The following is a 12,471-nucleotide window of genomic DNA, read 5'->3' as shown; positions in this document are numbered from 1 at the left end:
TTTGAACAAATCAAAATAGTATTTCAGTTTATTTTATGCCATAAAACGCTGTTAAATATAACCAGTTTTAATTATTGTTTTAACTTATCCTACAAAAAAATCGACCAGGTGAATTTAACATTCGCGCCGACAAGAGCTACCAATCACATAAGCGCGACGGCATCGCGTAGGCGTGTGCGGTGTCATATTAAACGCTTAGCTTATACACGCACGCGCGCGCAGAAGTCAGGAGTCATTGTGAGTTATTAATGACCTCACAATTAGTGCAAGGTCTTGCAATCAATTTCTTTTGATGTGGATTACATGCTTCGCGTAAATTAATGAGGTTGTGAATATCTAACCAGTGACGTCAACGTAAAAGATGCAACTTTCCTGGTTCCCAGATATATCCACAGCTGTGCACGTTACAGGTGATTGTCCAATGGTAAAGTTAGTTCCCGATGGAGGATAACAGGTAACCGTAGGGATGCCACCAGAGTTATCGATAGCTACGGGGCCTTCCCATGTAATTAGAGCAGTCACTTCTCCAGGATCTGTGTTTTTTGGTTCAATTGCAGGACATGATGCCAATGCAGGAGCTTGATTGTCTGATTATTAATAATACAATATTATTTCCATATTTTAGCTGACAGCGAAACGTTGGAATATTGTACGTGAGGTGGTGTAAAACTATGTAATGAAACTGTTGCTTTGTGTAGAATAATAAACCAAAACTAGCAAAGCGTATGAAAATGTTTAAATATTATCGTGTTGCATTTGTTGTCATTAGCTACACGAGCATCAGAATAACACCAGTATCTAATCCCATTCTTCGGTATTAATCTTCATGTGACTTTCATTGATGAAAACTCATTTTCTATAATTGTCGTAAAATGAACAACCTTCGCTATTACGATATGTGGACGTGACTTTATACGGGCCAATAAAGAAAGGCATATTTTCCATTGGCAGAACGTAGACGACAGAATCTGACGTCAGAGTTAGTAATAGTATTACAGGATCTTGTCATTATATCCTTCTCTTGGGATTAGGATTTGTGTTTGTTGTTTGGTTTACATGGTATTGACTACTATAAAAGTCACTATACAAGTATACCAAGGAGGTACTATACCCCGTGATAAATTTGTGTCTATTTTTGCATTTTTCTCAAAAACTAATAACACAGTGGTAACAAAGTTATGTATATTAAAGGGCAAGGAATCCAATTACTACACTGGAATTTCAGTGACCCAAGACAAGAGGTTTGTTATTTATGATTAGAAATAATGTACCGCTAGGATGTACCTCATTTGCTATCATATATGGTGAACCGCTTGTCTTGAGTCACTAAAATTTCAGTGCAGTAATTGGATTCCTTGCCGCAATAATATACATAGCTCTTGTTACCAGTGTGTTATTATTTTGAGAAAATGCAGAAATAGTCACAAATTACCACAGAGGTGTAGTACCTCCTTAAGCATTTCATAAGAACCTTGTTTTAAAAGATACGTAATATAATTTCATTGGTCAATAATTGTTATTATATTACAAATAACTGATTGAGACATTCACTTCCACAAGTGTGATTATCGGTATGTCTATAAGCTTATTACTCAATGTGTATTCTGATAATTTAAAAGACGTACCTTCAACTTTGATGTCGAAATTACAGGTCTTAGTGATTCCTCTTCTATCTACAGCTTTACACACAACTTGCGATATTCCAATGGTAAAATTGGTTCCAGAAGGTGGATAACAGATTGCCTTGTAGACGTAATCAGTAGTATCAGTAGGCACGGGGCCCAGCCACCAAACCATAGCAGTTGCTTTGCCTTGGTCTGTTTTAACCACTTTGGGTAGAGGGCATGTTAGATCTTTATAATGAAAATAATATGAAATTGTGGAAAAGGTCCAGTGTTATTTATATTATTTTTGATGAATTATTATTATTGTATTTATCATCGTTTGTAAAGGGTCTCGGCTGAGATTTTTCGCTCACGTGATTACTTTGTTCGGGCTTTGTCTTATCTGTATTTTTTGTTGCTGAATTTATTATTTATATATCTATTTTATTTTGCTGCTGCCTTCATCGCAACGGCAAAAGAAATCCTAAACGTCCAACTTTATTCTGGCCTATATACCGATAAAAGTACATAAATACAAAAACAAAAACAAGCTTACTCATACAGTCCAAATCATAAAGTTTCATGAATATGCTAACATATTCAGTGGTTGCCATTGGCTTCTCGAAATAACCCGTTTTTGAAGTTTGCATTGCTGTCATCAGATTCGCTCCTCCAAAAGTAACGCTTCTGCAACTACATGGGTCGTCGTCGTGTAACACCCAACGCCAATTATGGGCGTGATTGTTTTCCTGACCAACTACACAGTTATTCGTCTCAATGAGCGTGATGAGATCTGAGTATAAAGGACAGTTTAAAATCAACTTACAATACTTACTGAAATTTAAATAATTTCTTATTGCAAGCTGTAATACGAGAGTATGTTTTCTATTATTGGTGAAAAATCGTGTCTTTACATTCATAATTTTGAAGAAAAATAAATTCTTAGAAAAAAAACCAAAACCGATGTTGCAAACGAGTGAGTATTTTATTCATACTATCTGTTCTACAGCATTTTATGATCACTCAATTAATGCCTCACCCAGTTTCAGATTAACATACGGTGTATATGAAAAAATATGAATTGAAAAATAATTAAATTAAATTAAATTCATTTCTTAATGCAAGCTGTGATAGGATAGTAAACATCTCAAAAAAAATAACCCCCTTAAATAATGACCATTATTCAAAACGGGTAATTGTGTTACATATCTGTAAAATGCGTTGGAAGCAGAATTTTGACACCTCATTTGTAGCAATTGACTAAATATTGATGTCACGGCGTACATTTAAATTAATGTAGCCCACAATTTGAAAGTTGCAGTAAATTCTATTGATTTTACATTCAGTGGAATGGAAAGAAATCTGTGTAATGATATCTGAGTGTTTTTTTATTGTAAAAATTGGTATGTAAGTAGTAAGTGCAACTTTCAAATTTGGACCTTACTACATTAAATTGACCGGTGTTTTTAGTTTTTTAGGCCATCGTATCAAATGAGGTGTCAAAATGCGCAGGAATAAATTCTGCTTCCAACGCGTTTTACAGATTTATAATACCACTTGATGCAAAAAGGGGGCCCTGAAAATTTGTGACCCTCCAAAGGGGTGCCCTGAAAAAAATGACCACAAATTTTCCTAATAAAATTGAGTTATGGGGTTGACCCATAATTTTCATATCAAAAGGGGGCCCTGAAATGTTTGAGAGTCTGTATGGGGGCCTGAAAAATGTTCGCGATGAAATTTTTTTGCATCAGCCCCCCCTTACAAGTGTTTGTGAACGGTACCTTAGTCATTATTTATCATCATCAAGATTCTTTTAATATCTCTATATTACCCGACATTTTACAAACCCGTTAATAAAACGTTTATAACATTTTTTAAACATGTGTTTGCTGGGAAGTTTAATATAGAATAAGACTTTAGAATATTCGATCAGTGCTACGAAGCTGCCGTTTTTCTAAAGAGTATGAAATTTCGCATTCGAAAACAAAATGTAATGAAATTAAAATACCCCTGGTTTCAGACTCTCCTCAATAATATTAAAAGGAGCTGAAAAACTGAACAAACCGAGTAACTTGTAATATCATTTGTTATTCAAATTACCTGAATAAAATATTGCCTACTATTTACAATATTAGCAGTTCATCACCACAATAGAAGTAAACAGTTTTTACTTTTAACTTGTCTGTTGAACAATGCTGATCAAAATAGTTGTTGTGTCATTGAAAATCGATAAAAAAATAAAACAAAAGACAAACAAGTCTTGAACTTGATTATTTTTTTATAATGCCAAATCGTTACCTAGTTACCAAGGTAATGATTTCTTAAATTTCTATGATGACAAAATATACCAAGATGGATATGTTTTTGTTTCAAAGCAGTCATTGTATCAAATTTAATCATTAAGACGCAGCTGGAGAAAGCAAAATTAATTAGAGAAAAGACGAACCGATAGTGAATTCGAATTCAATTAGTTTTTTTTTTCAATAAGTAGGCATTTAAAGGAGGATTTCGTGATCCTAGCATCCTCTTTTTATGACATGTTTCAGTACATATCCACGAAAAAAGCCTATTCCCAAAATTTCAGTTGATTCCGATTTGTGAGTTTGTGAGTTATGCATGATTTATGTGTATTACACTGCTCCATAGACAATGCGTTGTAATTTCGTTCTGGTGCGCCAGAACGAAATTCAAATTTCACGATATCTTAGCTAAACGAATTAATCTGCAAGAGATATTTTGTACATAAACATTATGTAGCCAGAGGTTTCCAGCGATATAAAAATCTCAACTTTTTTTGAGAAAAGTGGGGGGTGAGGCTGTGGATCACGAAATGCCCCTTTAATTCGTCAGCTCCATTTTATGGAACAAAGTATCTCATAATATACAAAATTCAAGGATTACTGATATATTTAATGAGCACTCATTTTCAAATCATTTAAATACTTCATATACTTATTTTATTATCCTCGCTATTATTAATATATATTATAACTCATGTTTTGAGCTATGTGATTGTATTACAAATATTTGACAGCATATATGTATCTGTTCTGTATTTATATGTTTGCAATGTAATTTGATGGAAGGAGTTATCCTTCTGGCCTCCTTTGGCTTTTTGGACGGGTCCGCCATGCCAAATTAGTCTCATGCCATTACTTATTAACTTCAAAATATATCTATGTTATGTATGTATAGTTATGTATGTATTATTTTGGCATGGAAATAAGTACAATCTATCTTGCGTTAAGGCCAATAATGTCACGTTTTGTGCACCCTCAAGAAAAAAAAGTATGCATATGGGTGGAACCCATTATATCAAGCCTTAGGGTCACATTTACAAGAACCCATCATCTTGTGTGTCAACTTTATTTGTCTCAATATTGAGTGCAAACACCGCTAGGTCATGCTCTCCACACTGCAGTTACTGTCCGTTTTCCTATACACAATACACAGTGCTCTTTCCCATTGACGCGTGACCTCTACAAATAGCCCTACGTTAAAAGTATGGGGATATGACTAGTTAACGTCGCTGTGTGAAAAATAACCGGCCAATATTAAAAGTACTCTTCTAAAGTTCTAGAAAATATAGTTTTTTAACATGTCCTAAATTTTTAGCTAATTTAGATGTTTGGAAATATTCGTACTTTGGTGTTTTAGTTAATGTTATAGGTAATAGTACATTGCCTAGTTAACGTTGCTGTGTGAAAAATAACCGGCCAATATTAAAAGTACTCTTCTAAAATTCTAGACAATATAGTTTTGTAACATGTCCTAAATTTTTAGCTAATTTAGGTGTTTTGGAGAGGGTCGCACTTTTGTGTTTTAGGAAGGATATGTAAACGACAGATAACACCAAAAATATGAAGAAATTATTTCTAAACCGTGTTAAGTCAACAATCATTATGTTGCTCATTTTCAAGAATGCTGGTTTACAAAAAGCAGACCTTTGTCTCATTTCGTGAACAAAGGTACACATACCATTGTTTCCTTTCGTTTCCTTTATAATCGGTTACCCAACTGAAGCTATAATACCAGCTTTATTGCGATATCGCACATGAAAACAGACACTTGTGCACAACCAGAGAAGATCCGATTTAATCAGTTGAGCTGTTTCAATGAGTGTTATCTTGGTTTAATAGCTTTTAATGGGGTTAAGTCTACTGTAGACATGACTGCATCATGCCTCCAACCAACCTTAATGAAGTACTTTTACAGCATTGATGTTGCAAAAGAATGGTGATGGTGATTTGGGTGGTATTTTTTAAATAAAACTTACCTTGCAAAATGCATGTTAGTAGCAGAATTGCAAGTACATCATTCCTAATCGATGCATATTGTACCATATTCTATCGACCACTACAAAATAATAACAATGATAATGAAACAATTACAATAATGATGATGATAATAAGATATTAGTTATCTGTTAAAATAAAGTATGCTCTAAACATTATAGAAAGGTCACATTAGAAATAAATATCTAGTATTTTGGCCTGTTTATCTCCTCTGTGGCAAAAATGTAGTTGCAAACGTTGAAAAGAACAAAGCCCTAAACAAAATTATTCATTTAAGCGCCAAATCGCAGCGAATAGTCAAACATCGTTTTAAAACAAACGTTTATCGTCACAGACAATACAGACAAACGCACGTTAAATGTAAAACTAAATACTGGACCTTAGCCGTCTAATATCGGTCAAATTATAGAAATATTGTACATTTACCTTATATTCCGGTTTTGTTCGGCGTGCACTATTTCAGCGCTTATCTTTCACAAAACAATAACCATGTTCGTGTTTCTATACCACCTCGTAATATAAAAATGCACTAATTGAATGAGGTAAATCATTGGTCATATTACGTTAATATACTGTACTTTATGTATTGTATAAAAAAACATTATTAATTTTGTATACTTACCAATATTTGCGATCATATAACGCCTAAATCTTTATCATCAGTTAATGAGTAAGGCACAACAGGCAAAAATGACGAAGAAATGACGCTTTGAAAGCACTACAAATACTGATGAACAAGCGAGATTGCCAAAGCCTCAGCAAAGTCACAACATTGGGCTACTTCTAAAGATCTCTGTCATTCGTTGAGAAAGTTTTCTGTTCCTTAGAAACCAATAAGCGGCTTATAAATTAGGCGTATCTTTATTGTCAAGAATTTTGAATAATTTTAGCAATAATGTGCATAATATTTATGCTTGACGCATGCGTATTTTGATCATCATATTGGAATAATAGCGGCACTCACAAGCTGCTTTGTTTGTTTTTGTAATACAAGTCACTGTGTGATTTCATAACATTTGCTTCTAGTTTTGATGTTCACTGCTTTAACCGTACTCTAAGATAAAAGCAAATTTAAGTTTAATTGAATTTATTTGTAAGTAAAAGTTCGTTTCCTGGAGACCCGTCCTTCCGTCTTTTGGACGGGTAGTTTAGAAAATAGACGGGTAGACAAAGTCGGCCGTTCGTAAATTTATTTTTTTTAGCAAGACTTAAACTCTCCCATGTTATATACATGTAGAAAAGTTGTTGAAGATGTAAATCAATTGAAATACGTAACTGCCATGTCAGGGGCAAAAATACGATGACTTTTATTTTAAAAAAGAATGTAGTAATATTTTTCAAGCAGGAGGAGGCATGTAAATGATATGTTTCGTATCGCATGTCTGCATGACCCAGTGAAAGCAAGGTAAACCAGTTGCGACATAAACCAAATTGGTGCTTTGTAATAATTTAACGATGAATTTGAACATACTGTTGCGCTTTTTTTAGCCTATTCAGCATTGTAAAGAAGTACGAAACAATAAAATGTAGAATTTTATCGAGATTTTAGGCGCCGTAAAATTTTAGTTACGTAGCTGGTAAAAACAACCTAAAATTTACGTATGTGTCACAAACAATATTTGTCTTTTGTAAGATGAAATCGGAACAACACAACAACAACAAAACTGCATTTATATAGCGCCTTACAAAACACCTCAAGGCGCTTTACAGAGAATATACTAAAATACTTAACTTACAACTTAATACAACTTAAATTATATAACTATATATATTACAAGACGTGATTAAAATACTAGTTAAAAGACCAAATGTATGTACAAAAATTAGTTAACTCTTAAAAGAGAAGAATATACGCATGAAAAATACATTAAAGAAACCAGATAAATAACCATGCAGGAATTCGATGTCGCTCAATCAGGAAGGAGGAGAGGAAAATCTGGAGGCAAACACGATATGGAGAGTGCGCAAAAACAGTGATATACCGTGACAGAAAGCGAAAAGCACAAAATGCAACCAGAAAACGCATGAATGAGTGACATCGAATCCTCAGCAGAAAAACATATACAGGGTGTCCCAAAAAAAAGAGGCCCCTCATTGCGCCCTCTTTTTCTCCTATTTCTGAAAAGTTGATCAAATATATTTTGGTATGTAAAGAAACCTTGAGTCGTTAGCTTAAATAAACCAAAACAATCGGCTCACAACTTTTGAAGATATGCTCTTTTAAAGAAATGTACCCGTTTTTCACTCTGTCCACGGAGAAGGTTTCGCTACTTCAAAGATTGAAAAGGAGTACACATACCATGCATGAATATCAAACATTCCTCAATGATAACTTTATAAAATAACTTTATTTATGGAATGGGCTTTAACGGTGGGTTTATGGGCAATGGACAATAGTGTCATTAATTTGTGGGTAAAATGGATGCCGAATGGGACTTCTTTTGCTTTACTTGCAATTACTTATTTTTTCTTGGTTATTTATGCCTTTTTGTTTTATTATGTTTCTGAAACATAAGTCATTTCTCTTTTTAGGATAAAAGGTAGCCCTAAAAGGCTGCTTGGTTTGTCTTTAGTTCTTCTGAAGTGAGTTTACTGTGCTGCTCTGCCCTCTACCTGGTTGCCTCCTTGGCGAATACAGGTTTCAGCCCTGGTCCTCATTGCATCAATTGCGTTGCGTACCATCCTTGTGCGCCGGATACTTGCGAATGCATTCAGTAATACGTTTGCGAAGATCTTGGATTTTGCCACAAAGGAAAAAATCAAGTGGTGTGAGGTCTGGTGATCGTGCAGGCCACTCCACAGCATGAGCCATCCCAACCACTCTGTTTGCTATCCGTGGACAGAGTGAAAAACGGATACTTTAATTCAAAAGGGCATATCTTCAAAAGTTGTGAGCCGATTGAAATAATTGTTTTGGTTTATTAAAGCTAACGAATAAAGGTTTTTTACATACCAAAATATATTTAATCAACTTGTTAAAAATAGGAGAAAAAGAGGGCGCAATGCGGGGCCTCTTTTTTTTGGGACACCCTGTACATTATAAAATAGTAATCATTATACGCAATGCACAAGTTTTTGGCAAGATCAAGAACAAGTTCTCAGTCGTCTGGCAAGTCAAAGAGGTGTGTCTTGAGCAGCGATTTGAATTTTGCGAGTGAGTCTGTAGCGCGAATGTTTGATGGCAGCTTATTCCACAACTTGGGTGCTGCGGATGTGAAGCTTACAGTCTCCATATGTTGCCGTCTTGATGGTTCTGACGGATGGAGGCTTAAGCAGATTACCCGAAGTCGATGATCTTAATGTCCTCGGAGGCTCATATATTGTCAACATGTCAGCAATATATCGCGGTACCAGGCCATTCAAAGCCTTGAAGGTAAGAAGGAAAATTTTAAACACAATTATCTTCCAAATGGGCAGCCAGTGCAGCTGGCGGATAATGGGTTTCATATGAACACGGCCCTTGACGCGGGTGACGAGCCTAGCGGCTGCATTCTGGACTCGCTGGAGGCGGTCGATCTCGTTTTTAGGAAGCCCATACAGCAGGCTGTTGCAGGAGTCCAGTCTTGAACTTACAAATGCATGCACAAGTTTTTCTGTCGATGCTTGGTCCAGATATATTCTGAGCTGGCCAATATTGTACAGTGCGACAGACGCATGCACTGGGGTACCACAGTACACACTTCCAAGCAGAACGCACACCGTTGACAACAACACACTGTTGACGTCCATGGAAATATGACGTCATCCAGTGGAATGCAGTTCCATCGATGCCAAATCGGTCGTGAAGGCGCTGAAGTAGAGTTTGATGGTCGAGCGTATCGAACGCCGCCGAAAGATCCAACAGCACGATAATGACATGGTGATGGTTGTCAACAGCTCTCAAAATGCCATTGTTAACTCGGACGAGTGCTGTCTCCGTGCTGTGATACTTCCGGTAAGCAGATTGATGACTAGCGTTTAAGTTGTTATTGCTGATATAGTTCTGTATCTGTTTGCTAGCTGCGCGTTCAATGGTCTTGAATAAAAACGGCAGATTAGATATCGGGCGATAGTTCTGGAGGATGTCAGGATCGGAGTTCGACTTCTTGATCAGAGGAGTCACAAGAGCACATTTCAGGTTTGGTGGAATTACAATCAGAGCGACATATTAACAATAGTGATAACAGGAAGGAGAGTATCGAATATTTCAGGCTTTATGAGGACCCACGTTGGAATAGGGTCTGGAGTCTTAGCAGAATCCATGATGATCTTGCGAACACATTCATTGTCAACTTGATCAAATGAATTAAATCTTGAGTCACAGGAGTCATTTATTTCGACTGACATTGGTGGTGGGTCAAGTTCTGCGAGATCGTTGCGGATGTTTTCAAGCTTAGAGTCGAAGAACTGGTGAAAATCGTCAGTCAGAGAATCCAAAGAGTCATGCGAGGGAAGAGATTTTGTTGGCTTGGCAGAAGATAGCTTTTCTGCAATTCGAAACAGCTGCTTTTGGTACGTATGTTATTTTATACCGGTACGTATGTTATTTTAGCATCGTAAAGTACTACGGATTCCGGTACAATTTTGACAGTGTGTTGTAAGGAGGTTTAATATAGGTTGACAATCTTTTTTCATCTGGGATACTGTTTGCTGGAGGCAATTCAGTTGTTGGGAAAGAGTTTTTATTGCATTCTGGGTGTTTGATTTACATTCAGGACAAGGCCATGTTGACTTTTGTGTCGGTTTTCTTTTAAGTCCAACACAAGCAGGGTGAAAGTCTCTTTGACATGTACGTAGCACTTGCACATGTTTGTATTATTAGGCTGCGTGCATTCGTGACTACTGCAAACATTTTCTGGATTTGCTGTAGGGGTGCATCAGGTGCCTCAGATACCAGTCTTGAGTTTGTGTCAGACTGATGTTGATGTACTCCACCATTACCAGCACTGTTAAGATATGGTGGTGCAAAGCCTGGCACTGGTGGATTTAAATGTCTTTTAGGTTCACAATCATCACACAACCGAAGATCACTTTGGCGGCTGGTGACATCTTCCTTTGATGTTTTGCAGTCTTCACAACTATGTCGAGATGGCATGATAAAGTTTGTATTGGTAAGCTTATCGTTGCTGTTGTTTATATGGTTACACACAGGGCTGGCATTCAGTAGATAAAACGTCAGCGTGGAAACCTTACTGTGTTTGGTTGCAACATACACACAATGTCCGCCTTAAGCAAAACTATATCAGTACGTGGTGGAAGAATACGACAATGCAAAAACAAGTTCTTGCTCAGAAAATTATTTTTCAGTCACTTCTTGTCAGCAATTTTAGCATCAGTGTTTACCGGAACAGTTTTTGTACATAAATATTGACTCACGTTTCTTCTTGGTCTTTTTAATCATCAGAAAATGAGATTATTTAGACGGAGATTTACTTCCGTGTTGTTGTCTTGTTGGTGGTGTCTTGTTGATCCCTCTCCCCTCCATCTATCCTCGATCTATCAAACTTTACCTCTCTTATAATACCCCACTCCCACTTCAGGGCACTCCACTTTCCCCTTTCCCAGTGGCGTTGTCAGGGTTTTACTTTTAGGAGGCTAGGGGGAGACAATATTCTTGACAAAAATGGACAAAAAGGGGTCTGAAAACGTACAATATCACTGCGGCCAGCATCTCACAGGGAGGGGCAAGCAGGAGGACAACATGTCAGGGAGCTGTCCCTCCCTCACCTACCAGCACTGCACCTCCCTGTCCACGTCCCTCTCCTCCTCTCTACCATCCTTCTTACGAGATACAACATATGACATGTTCTATTTAAAAATATATGCACCTGTTATACTCTTCCAGGAAATATCCTACACCGCATATCAATACTACACTTTTAATAATTAACACCTTACACAACATAATATCAGGTGCAGCAAATTTTATTGTGAATGCAGATAGAAAAGCTACAACAGCTCTACAAATGGTACATCTTTTGAATGTTTGCTTTAAACCTTTTACTGTATATATTCCTGGTCAAAAATTCCCCAATATACACTGCATAGTGATGAAAGTACAAGTTTGCATGTGATAATTTAAATTCTCCAGAAGCCGATGACCAACGTCAATGACATTCCGTGGTTGTAAAGCTATAGAACACTCTCTTCTTTTTTTTGGAGGGGGTGCAAACTGTAGCAAGATTTGTTAATGCATTCTGGAAACAAACTGGATTACGTACGTAACACCATGCAATTTCCATATTTTATGAGAAATTAGGCATGTGGTAATTATATATTTTTACTCCTAAAATTTACTATCAGTGTCTATTAAATTTAATGTACGTAAAGCTAATGTCCTCTTACATTGATGTAAGTTACAGAAAAAAAATCCATCGTTACAAACTTAACTACTTAAACTACAGTTTGCGTGACACCTATATAGATGGGATTTTTATGACCGGTTTCACTGAATAATTTATTATGATGAGAATCTGAACATTGAACAATGACCCATTGTGTGTTTGTTATTGCCATCCCAGGAATCACCCTCAAGGTTGCTAGATTACACCCTGTCTCCCTACCTGATTGTTCACCAAAGTCAGTGAGAGTTT

General features: G+C 36.4%; 1 protein-coding gene across 1 annotated transcript; it reads right to left on the bottom strand.

Moving 5' to 3' along the window:
* Positions 1-341: 341 nt before the first annotated feature.
* LOC140145655 (sushi, von Willebrand factor type A, EGF and pentraxin domain-containing protein 1-like) lies at positions 342-5,961 on the bottom strand (the record flags this gene model as incomplete). The annotated part of the gene is made up of 4 exons (XM_072167342.1): positions 5,881-5,961; positions 2,161-2,397; positions 1,626-1,853; positions 342-587 (listed from the first exon to the last, which is right to left on the bottom strand). Coding segments are annotated over exons 1-4 (778 nt in total), but the record flags the coding sequence as incomplete, so codon positions are not given.
* Positions 5,962-12,471: the final 6,510 nt, after the last annotated feature.

Source organism: Amphiura filiformis, unplaced genomic scaffold (assembly GCF_039555335.1).
Source record: "Amphiura filiformis unplaced genomic scaffold, Afil_fr2py scaffold_524, whole genome shotgun sequence".
Taxonomy (NCBI): Eukaryota; Metazoa; Echinodermata; class Ophiuroidea; order Amphilepidida; family Amphiuridae; genus Amphiura; species Amphiura filiformis.
The sequence above is the reverse complement of the archived record's forward strand: the minus strand, read 5'-3'. Positions and strand labels throughout refer to the sequence as shown.